Genomic DNA, 11,044 nt, shown 5'->3' with positions numbered 1-11,044 from the left:
CCGTCTCGACTTAGACCGTTTCCACAGGCCACCAGCTAGGTCATCATGAAAACCAAGCCAACTTGGAGGTAAGAAAATAGGACACTTGCAAGGAACCAGAGCTATACTGTCCTGATCAAGAATGATCTAACAGGACTACGGACGTAGTCAGTGACGCCCCTTCCAGGATGTTCCTCGCCTGAGCGTCAACTGAAGAGGTATCATCAGCATAATTCGCCCTTGGCCTGCAACCTTTTGATGCGTAGAACGGCAGTACATGTCCTAAAAATAATAGCCTTGTGGAAAACCTTACAGTTGGAAAATATTCCAAAAATAAATTGAAATCCTACCAGTGTCGCCCCAGTTTACGGTACCTGCATCAGTAGGTTCCCACCATCAGGCCCGAGACTAACGAATATAAATCTAATTTCAACAGTTCAAAAAAGATTGAGGAGCCAAAACCCTAGCAGATACTCGTGCAGCCATGACATTTCTTCCATAATACAAATTTCTCTGTGCTTTCTTCCTTTCCACCGGAAAGGCGTATATTACCACAGAAAAAGGATAATTATGCAGTACTTATGTGTAATGCTTTTGCCTCAGCGAAACCGTTGATTTGCTCATCGAAACCGCTCCACGTTCCTTCCATAGCTGCTCCCAAAAATCCGTCAACTTATCCAGCAACGTTTTTGCCTCCGGTTCGCCCAACCTCAACGGTCTCATCAGGTCAACCGCGTACGGGTAGCACCTGGCGCGATCGTACTGAATATCGTCCATCAGCGCATCGCTCAAGCCTTTCAACACCAGCGGATTTTCGGCGAATCGGACCATCTCCAGCGAGTGGGTGTTTAACGTGCGGAACACCTCGACGAAGCTTTTCTGCGTCAACTGCCGATTGAAGGACACGTCCAGCAGCTTCAACTTTCCGGCACTGGATCGCAGTGGAACCAGCAGTGTGGACAGTTCATCATCGGTGAGGCCACACTGGCTGAGATTCAGCGTGCTCAACATGTCGAACTCTTTCGTCTGAATCGCCACGGTTAGATTTGGCTTAAATTCCGCAAGCAAACCCAACTTACACACGTTCAGCTCCGTCAAAATGCACATGTCCAACTTGGCAAACATGTACTCGATGGACTTTTTGTTGAGACTGTTTTCGGACACGTCCAGCACTTGGAGGCGGGACACGTCCAGCGGAGGACTTCCATACGTCAAGTTTGTGATCATCGTCGACGCCAGTCGCAGCACCCGAAGCTGTGGCATCCGCTGGCAGATGCTGGCCAACTGGGGCATGCTCTGATCCAGCAGCGAACACCGACTGAGATCCAGCTCAGTCATGTAGATCATGTCCGGAAGCGACGCCAGCTTGGTGGACATACTGAAGATGCTCTTCTGCGTTAGCGGGTTCATCGCGAGGTTCAACCGTTCCAAGTTCTTCAGCACCGGAAGCTTCTCGACGAAGCCCTGCAACTCCGCGTCCGTGAGCTGATTCATCGACAGGTTGAGCTCCCGCGTACTGCCCTGGCAGCCGATGGCTTGAAACAGGACGTCGAACTGGCGCGTGGTGCCCGCGAAAAAGTCTCGCTTCAGGGCGAGCTTGCCTGTGTTTTCCATCAGGTTGAGCGCGCTCATCAGCGCGGTTACGGGTTCTGGAATGATTACAAGTTGTAAATTTAACTTGTACAGTGTCGAGGAGTCTCGTCTTACCAAGATCGCGCAGCCGGCAGCTGTCCTCGTAGAACTGATCTCCCCGCAGCGAGGTGTACTCGATCACGTACGATTTGATGACCGGGTCGGTTTTTTCCAGCACGGTCGAGAGTGGTTCCGAATCCATGCACAGGCTGTTGTCCGAGCGCATCAGCTTCAGCAGGGGTCGTTTGCCGTGTTTGCTGGAAAATTCGGAGAAGGACTGGTTAATTGGGTGGTAAAACATAAATACCCTCAGTATAGCAAGCAATCGTTTCATCTCGATCGAAAATTACAAAATTTCATCCATAATAATTTAGAAGACTAAAAACATTACAAAATAAAAAAAAGGAAAATTTTAAATTTTGAAAAAAAATATCAGATTCAGAGTTTAAAAAAATCAAACAAAAGGAAAAAAAATTAAAAAATTGTAAAAAATAAAAAAAAACAACCTAAACATTGAAAAATAAATCTTGAATCGTTAAAATTAAAAATAGAAATGTTTGTTTGTTTGTTTATTTCTTGTAGCGTAAGGGAAACCCTTTTTAAATTGCTACAGTTCGATTTATTACAGTTCGAAAAATAGAAATGTGCAAAAATATAATTAAATAAACAAAAATATTAAAAACAAAAATATGAAAATAGAACATCTTAAAAGTTAAAATGTTATTATATTAAAATATTAAAACATTAAAATATTAAAATATTAGATATTAAAAAATTGAAATATTAAAACATTCAACTAATAAAACATGAAAATATTGAAATATTAAAATAATAAAACATTAAAATATCAAAATTTTAAAATATTAAAATATTGAAATATTAAAATATTAAAATATTCAAATATAAAAACATTCAAATATTCAGATATTAAAATATTAAAATATTAAAATATTAAAATAATAAAATATTAAAATATTAAAAAAAATTTTTTTTTTTTTCGGATCGAGGTGGGATAGCCAGGATCAAGTCAGTCCAAGTCCGGTTGTGTAAAGGAACGGTAATGGTCGTGTCAATCACATGCGGATCGCTCGCACTCCATGGGAGCGGGGATTGAGGACATGATTGGGTAGGTTAAAATGAGATTGTGTTTGTGAGAGTATGTAATCGTGTAATGATGTAAATAAGCTAAATCAAAACTTCGTGCTCAATCGCCGCCCCCAATGTTCATTAAAAACCCCGTTCGCACGAGCTTCCCAAAATCAGCGCTATAGGTTTAAACTGTCGAGACTGTTAAACCCCACAGAACTGACTCCAAGGAACCCTAGCGAACGGAGTACACTATCCACGCACAAATGGACCTTTACTAACCGATTATTAAACCATCCCAACAAACGCAAAGTTATCAAAATGAATTTATATGTTGAGGTTTACAATCAATCAACGAAAGTAATTAATTATCAGAAGCAAAGAAAACAACAGAAAACAATGTTTAAAAGCTTAACAGGCCCTCGTCTTGTCACGTCCGTCATAAGTCTTGTTTGCTGAAAGTTTAAATGGTTAGTGTTGTAGTTAATCGTATTCAACATGACCATAATAGGCAGGCCTGTAATACGATTACTTTACTGATTTGTTACTTAGCTTTTGAGAGGACGACCCCGCAACCGCCGTCAGATGTCCTAGATCACCTTCGCCAGTTGATGTCGGAATTGGTCAGTAACGAATTTGACCTGGTCATCCTTTGACCAGCTCCGCTGATGAGGCTGGGTACCTGCAAATATTAAACAAAGGTGGCGGCAGTATCTTTTTTCTCCTAATTTCTAAGGAACGAACTCATTAGGGACAATAAACCCTACAAATCTTCTCTAAATAATAATAAAAATAAAACTGAAGCTCATGGTTAAAATAAGTGTGCCTAAACCTAAATGCACTTCTAAATTTCTAAATGGTCTAGCTTAATTCCGCTTAACACCTAACATTTCTAAATTGTCTGTTGAACAAGCAAAAGGCTTATGTAACAACAGAAAGTATTCTTTTTAAAACCTGTTATAGAAAGTAATGTGGAGATAACAAACAGATAAATATTGTAATGTTGAAAATAATTATCCTAAATACTCTAATCATTGATTTCAAAATTGTATGGCAAGCAGGGAAAAGAAAATCTTAAATTGTGGTTCAAAGTAAATAGGCCCGGAATAAATTAAATTATTAGTTAATTAAATAATTAAAAAAAAATGTAACTTATCGGAGATCTATACTAAAGAAACCTATGATGTATTCCAAATTTAAAGGAAATAAAAAAAAAATACTAGAGAGCAAAAGATGAAAACTAACTGCCGACCTGTCGCGTTTGTCAGTAGTCCTGTCGTACATTACAAATAGAAACAGACACTTCGACCAAATCAACTATAATTTAAATCCAATTATTCATCTACGGAAACCTAACTAACTTTAATCAACAACCTAAACTAAACTGCCTGAATGTAAATTTAATCTCAAATCCTTAAATGTTTTATTACAACGCCAAATAAGGTAAAGGACCTTTTTAAACCAGCCTTGCCGCTTCCAAAAACCAATAAACATAAATGAACAGTTCATAAGTTTGCACACAAGCTTTGCAAACAAGAGTGTATCTCTATAATACCTTATGTAAACTGTCATTTAAGTGAAGGAGACACACTCTTGTTCACAAAACCCATGCGCCCTTTTGAAATGTTAGGCTCCATTTGATCGTCAAGGCTCCAGTAGACCCTCGATTCGCAACAATGGTAGATACAACCATAATCCGTCAACCGTTAGTTCAACAGATTAACGAATTTTGTCCGATGTCATTACATTATTGATTGACCGAGACTCTATGGAAATTTTGACATATCAAAATAATACACAGCTTATAATATACTTATAAATCTATGTTTTCTGCAGCCCTACCAGGCCTAGAAGAGGCATCTGTTTATTGTGAGTAAGCGCTTGTTTTCAGAGTTCATTTTTTCAATTTAAAAGGGAGGGGAGGCTATTTGCTTCAATGAACTCCTACTTAAGCCCTGGGACCATCTCTAACACTGATCACTCCTAGCTAGGAATTTACACCTAGACACAATGTAGAGATCCGATCGCAAGTGTTGGCCGGATAATTGGGTAATATTATCAATATTTAATTTTATAATTGAGCCAACCCGCTAGCGGCGACAAGATCCTTACTCATGCCCAAGGATTAAAATATTAAAATATTAAAATATTAAAATTTTAAAATATTAAAATATTAAAATAATAAAATATTAAAATTTTAAAATATTAAAATATTAAAATTTTAAAATATTAAAATTTTAAAATATTAAAATTTTAAAATATTAAAATATTAAAATAATAAAATATTGTAATATTAAAATATAAAAAATATAAAAATATTAAAATAATAAAATATTGAAATATTAAAATATTAAAATATTAAAATAATAAAACATTAAAATATTAAAATATTAAAAATTTAAAGTACTAAAATATTCAATTTAAAAAAAAAATAATAATAAAATATTAAAATATAAAAACAAACAAATAAATTTCAAAATCCAACTCACATTCCGTATCGCTTGGCCACCTCCTCGGCCAACCACCCGACGCTAAGTCCCATCTCCTGGTCCTGATCGTAGTCCACATCAATCTGATCTCCGTCCACCAGAACTCGCACCATTGACGGCGGCAACACCAAACCCGGCGCCTTCGTCGTCGTCATCCCGCTCGGTCTATTATCTCCGGACGACGATGCGACGCTCTCCTTCGACGGTGACATCAGCAACCGCACGTCTTCCGGATCATCCACCGCGGATCCGTTCGAACCGACCGACCGGGAGCTCACGCTGAAGCCCGCTTCCAGCAGCGATCCCTGGTACCGGTTGCTGCCGGTTAAGCTCTGCCGGTGAGATTTCGATTGGGCGGAAGGTGCCCGGGAGAAACTTCGGTTCGAGGCGCTCATCAGGATCTGGTTGGCGTCCGGAGCGGGGTCAAGGGAAACGCTTCGCTGCCGTGCGCGGTTCGACCCTTTGCTGCTGGCGACGGACTTTTGCGGGGATACGAGGTCCTCCAAGCTGCGACGGGATGATTTAACTGATGGTTCGGAATAGTCCTTGTCGGAGAGGAATTTCTGTCGCTTTGTGGCGGGATTCACATCTGCCACCAGCCAGTCGTCGCCGACCTCTTCGCGGCGCATGTGGGCGGTTCGCTTGGACGGGGCCGGGTTGGGGTCCTTCAGCGGTGACAGCTGAGCGTTGGTGCGTTTGCGAACCGCTTCGATCGCGGTTTGGTAGTCGAATACGCCGGGTTTTGAGGCGCGAGGTCGGATCTGCTCTTCCGGTTCCGAGTCGGACGACAGGCCGGACGAGTCCGAGCGCACCTCGGGAAGCGGTCGGCGTTTGGACGGTTGTTTTGCGGAGTTGCGAACGGTCGAGCGAGCTGATCGTGTTTCTTCATTTCCAGACTCGGAGCCCGAACGAATGGGTTGGATTGCTCGGCGACGGGTTGATCGACCGGCTGGCTGTGAGTCGTTGAGAATTGCATCGGGAACGGTTGCCGATTCGTCTGGTTTAACAGCGGCCACATCAAAATAGCCCTTGATTCGGTGGTAGATCGTGTTGTAATACGAAATGATCTCGGGAGCCAGTTTTTTCTGGACGCCTTCGAACCAAAGCTGCAGCACGTTCAACGTTGTATCGCCGGAGTCGGTTCGCTGCGTACAGTTTGCTCCGCGATCAAGCAGCAGTTCCACCACTTCCAAGTTCCCGTTGGAGCAAGCGTCGTACAGCGGAGTGATTCCATCGCAGCTGGTACCACCTTTGTCGTTGATGTACGCTCCTCGATCCAGCAACAGGTCAACGATTTCCTTGTGGCCATGAATGCAGGCCTCGTGCAACGGCAACCAACCGGCGTTATCGCGGACGTTCACGGGATGGCCTTGATCAAGCAGCTTTTGCACGAGTACAAAGTTACCGCCGATGCACGCCTGGTGAAGTTGCGACTCTCCCTTGTTGTTCTTCTTCACCTTGAAAGTGGTTCCTCTCTTTCGGGTATTCTTACCCTCCAGCGATTTATCCAACGGCTTCGGTCTCTCATCGTCCGAATTGGACAGCTCGGCCAAGTCGACATCCTCGCCAATTTCCAGCGAATTGATTGCGTACTCAATCGAAGTTTCCGTTTCATCCTGAGTGTCCGAATCGTCACTGTCCTCAGCGACGCTGTTCTCCAAGTCCATACCCATCCCGGTGGCCTCCTTTTCAAGCCGTTCCGCCATCATTTCCATCCCTTGCCGCTTAAGCATCGCAACGCAGCGCTTAATCGCTACCCGTTCCTTCGGAAGCGACTTGAGCTTCTTGGCCTGCGCACGAGCGCGCTGATAGATTTCATCCACCTCGTTCCAGGACTTCTTCTGCGCCTCAAACACGTCCGCAATGCTCAACAGCGTATTGTACGCCTCCTCCGGGTCATCGTCGATCAACTCGTACTCCTGCCACAAATAAACCAACGCATCGTCGTACTGCTTGTTGTCCTTGTACGTCTGGTACAGACTGACGTAGATCGGGATCAAATCGCGATCGGCTTCCCCCGCGAGCTGCGCACACTCCAGCATTTTCAGATAGTAGTCGATGGCCTTCGCGTAGTTCTCCAGCTTGCAGGCGCCGTCTCCCATCCGCTCGTACAATCCCTTCTTCTTTCTGTACTCTTCACTGCCGGTCATGATCAACTCGTCCTCGACGCGGCAAACCGCCACCAGCACTTTCAACCGGCGTTCAATGTTGTCCGCGTCGGTCGCGACCGGCGTCCGCAGCTTGTACGCCTGCTTCAGCGCTTGGCGAGCGCTCTGAAAGTCGCCCGTCTTGATCAGAATGTCCGCCTTGGTGATCAACGTCTCGCACATCTTGGTGGCCTTGTTCTGCAGCCGGGACGCAACTTCCAGCGCTTCCGAGAGGGCTTTCAGTGCTCGTGCGTGATTGTTCAGCTTCGAGTTGAACAGCAGCGCCGACGTGGTGTAACACTGGTGCAGCAACTCGGTCAGGTCGTTGTTCTCGGCGAGCTTCGTCGCCTTCTGCATGTACTCGGTGGCCTGCTCCCAGTTGCCCTGGTGCTCCTTCGTCACGCCCAGATTCAGCAGAGATCTCGCTTCCATGTCGACCTGCTCCAACCGCCCAATGCTCTTCAACTCCCGGCTCAACTTCAAACTCCGTTCGAATGACCTCTCCGCCTCCATCAGTGGTTCCATCGCTTGTTCGAGCTTCTCGCAGCTCTGTCCCTTCATCAGAAACGTCCGCCCAATCGTAACGTGAGCCCTCTGCACCTCAACGTGGTCCTTTTCCTGTTTCGCAATGTCCAGATAGCTTCGATCGTACTGCAGCGCCTTTTCAAACTCTCCCAGCATGTTGAACTGTTCGCCAATCATCCGGTGCGCCCGGCCCAGTTCCATTTGCATTTTCAGGTTCTGGAACGCTTTGGCCACCAGCTTGTACTCGATGAGTGCCTTTCGGTGTTCACTTTGCTCGTGGTACATCTCGCCCAATTTCCGGCATGCCTCGGCCAGCAGGAGCAGGTTTCCAGCTTCGGAGGCCTTTTTCTTGCGACGGAGCAGTCCTGAAAGAAGTAATGTTAGCATAAGGATTTAACTGTATTTGTAGTGGTTATTGCACTCGATCGTAATTTTTCAACGGTAAGTCGCAATTTTTCGCTGGTTGATTGAGGTCATTCGATCGAAATTTCTTGATCTACAATCGACAAATTACGACTGAGGATCAAAGAATTCTCGAGTTGTTTGGACTTGTTTTCAAAATATCCAAAGTATTTTTTTTATATAAAACAATTTATTCAGAAATTATAAAAAAAACATCAAAATTTTAACACTTTCAAGATTAAAAATTATTAAGTTCAGAAACCAAACAAATTCAAATATTTCAATAATATTTCCAAATTCAATAATTGAAATGTTAAAAATAACGGAAATTTATAAATGCCCAAACTTTTCAAAAATGTCTAAAATACCTAAACTATGATTTTGTTTGATTTAAAAAAAAGCCGGGACCCGTGGTGTATGGGTAAGCTCTCACCCAGCCGGCCTGGGTTCGATCCCAGAAGGTCCCTGTGGCAAATTTTGAGACGAGATTTGTCTAATCACGCCTTCCGTCGGACGGGGAAGTAAATGTTGGCTTCGGTCTAATCTTAGAGGTTATTTCGTTAGCTCAGTCCAGGCGTAGCAGTCGTCTCCCTGGGTCCTGTCTCGGTGGAGTCGCTGGTAGGCAGTTGGACTAACAATCCAAAGGTCGTCAGCTTGAATCCCGGGGTGGATGGAAGCTTTGGTGTAAAAAGAGGTTTGCAATTGCCTCAACAATCAAGCCTTCGGGCACCTAGTTTCGAGTAGGAATCTCGTAATCGAGAACGACAGGGGAATGCTGTAGAGCAAATTATTTGATTTGATTTTGAATAAAAAAAAATCTGTTTGACCGTTGCAAATATTTTTCAAAGTTTATGTCGTCACGACCCCCTCCCTCCACTTTTTCCCTCGTTCAAAGTTGGCCCGAAAAATGCGAAAAATCAAGGGGCAAAAAAAATACTTATATGACTTTTATAAAAATTTAAGTTTAACCAGATAAAATTTATATTTATATTGATAAGTACATGCTAAAAAAGGAAAAATTACAAAGCTTTAAACAATTTTTAAATTATAAAAATAAAAAAAGCAAAAATTTCGAAACAATTTTATTTTTAATATTTAGCATTAAAAATGTCAAAAATTGTCATCAATTTCAAAGATAAAAATCGAAAAATTAAAAAGAACATGCTTGAAAGTTTCCAAATTATAAATTTTTAAGAGAATGCATGGCGAAAAGTCGACGGACAAACCTTGTTTCTTACATCCGAAGTTTACAGTTCTTTTTTGCAAAGTTATTAAATTTAACAAATTCCGTATTAACTTTTTAATAGGGCAAATCCGTAGATGTATTTATTTTTTTTTCTGTCTGAGTAATCTACCACTGAAACCTGATTATCGAGAAATTAAAAGTGAGAGTGTGTGCGTGCAACATGGAGTTAAACTTTTCAAAGTGCCGTGGTAATCTTCACAGCAACTTCACAGAAAGTTTAACTCCATGTTGCACACACTCTCACTTTTAATTTCTCGATAGGTCTATTGTAGGATTGCCCAATTTACTGTTGTTGGGCCTTTCTGTTGACTTCGCACGCAAACACCATTGTATTGGGTGAACGCGTGTGTCGACCAGCCGAAAAGCCGTAACTCTTGTAGACCACCTTCCATGCGTTCTTTTTTATATTGTGCATCGCTAGAACCAGAGCAGTATCGAGAAATTAAAAAGAGAGATGTGAGCCGGTAACATGGAGTGAAATTTTCGCAGCTGTCATGGAAAGCTTCACAGCAGCTTGACAGAAAGTTTAACTCCATGTTGCGCTTTTAATTTCTCGATTGTATTGCTATCGAGAAATTAAAAAGAGAGATGTGAGCCGGTAACATGGAGTGAAGCTTTCGCAGCTGTCATGAAAAGCTTCACAGCAGCTTGACAGAGAGTTTAACTCCATGTTGCACTTTTAATTTCTCGATATAAGCTCTTCTCAGCGCGCGGCCAAGCTTCTTACACAGCACTGCTAGGTTCTGAGCACAACCTTTGCACCGGGTGATAAATGCTAGGCGATTATTTGCACTCGAAAAACGCTTGGAAGGTTGGGCCGGGGAGCCAAGGATTTGAACCCGAGTTTTTTCACAAGCAGGAATTTGCGTTGTAAAGCAACCGCCTTACTCGCACGGCTGCGGCTCCCAAATCCGTAGATGTAAACAAGCAGCCTATCCCTTTCTTACTCAACGTGAACTGTAACTAGAGCAAGTGGGATAGACTGCTTGTTTACATCTACAAATTCACCCGATTAAAAAGTTAGTTCGGGATTTGAAACAAAAGTTTATAAAAAAATATTTGGGTGCAATAACTTTTAAAATAACTCACGCTGCTCTTCCACGTCGGTTTCGGAACTCATTGCAGCGTATCTCCCGGCGTTTAACTACAAATTTCTTCGCAAATATCACCAGGCACCACTAATCACTCTAATTTCATTTCCATACTGACAAAAATCAGTAAACTTTCCCGAAAAATCGCAGATTTTTACAAAATTCACGTCCTTCGAAACCTTCTCAAATTGCAAAGAACAACACGGCCGTAGAATTTCGCGCGGTTTTCCAACTTTGGACAGCCCCGCGTTGTCAACAAATGTGCGAGCGTGTGAAGTGAGCCCTGATGATTACCGGAAGCACAAACGTTACAAACCGTTACGGAGCATGTCGGTTAGCATCTCTTTCACGAGTGTTTTTGCACGAGGGGAACGTCGATGGGGTTTTGGTTAGCAAATTCTATCGTGAGAATCAACAGCTAGTGCAGCATGGTTCTTTTTAAAACTT

General features: G+C 42.7%; 1 protein-coding gene across 1 annotated transcript; it reads right to left on the bottom strand.

Annotated features, from left to right (window-relative positions):
- Window positions 1-506: 506 nt before the first annotated feature.
- LOC6031028 (tonsoku-like protein) lies at window positions 507-10,832 on the bottom strand. The gene is made up of 4 exons (XM_001841828.2): window positions 10,596-10,832; window positions 5,187-8,223; window positions 1,687-1,868; window positions 507-1,628 (listed from the first exon to the last, which is right to left on the bottom strand). The coding sequence occupies exons 1-4, from the start codon at window positions 10,624-10,626 to the stop codon at window positions 559-561; spliced, it is 4,320 nt and encodes a 1,439-aa protein (XP_001841880.1). The 5' UTR covers window positions 10,627-10,832; the 3' UTR covers window positions 507-558.
- Between the last annotated feature and the right edge of the window lie 212 nt (window positions 10,833-11,044).

This window comes from Culex quinquefasciatus, chromosome 3 (assembly GCF_015732765.1).
Source record: "Culex quinquefasciatus strain JHB chromosome 3, VPISU_Cqui_1.0_pri_paternal, whole genome shotgun sequence".
In the NCBI taxonomy this organism is placed as follows: Eukaryota; Metazoa; Arthropoda; class Insecta; order Diptera; family Culicidae; genus Culex; species Culex quinquefasciatus.
Note: the sequence above shows the minus strand (reverse complement) of the source record. Positions and strands in the feature narration are given on the sequence as shown.

What these genes read in the sequence shown, in the direction of transcription:
- LOC6031028 (XM_001841828.2), bottom strand. Translation starts at nt 10,626, where the DNA reads ATGAGTTCCGAAACCGACGTGGAAGAGCAGC. An exon ending in GTGGCCAAGCGATACGGAAT is followed by an intron (nt 1,869 to 5,186) that starts GTGAGTTGGATT and finishes CGAATTTTCCAG; the next exon opens with CAAACACGGCAAACGACCCC. An exon ending in CTGCCGGCTGCGCGATCTTG is followed by an intron (nt 1,629 to 1,686) that starts GTAAGACGAGAC and finishes TAATCATTCCAG; the next exon opens with AACCCGTAACCGCGCTGATG.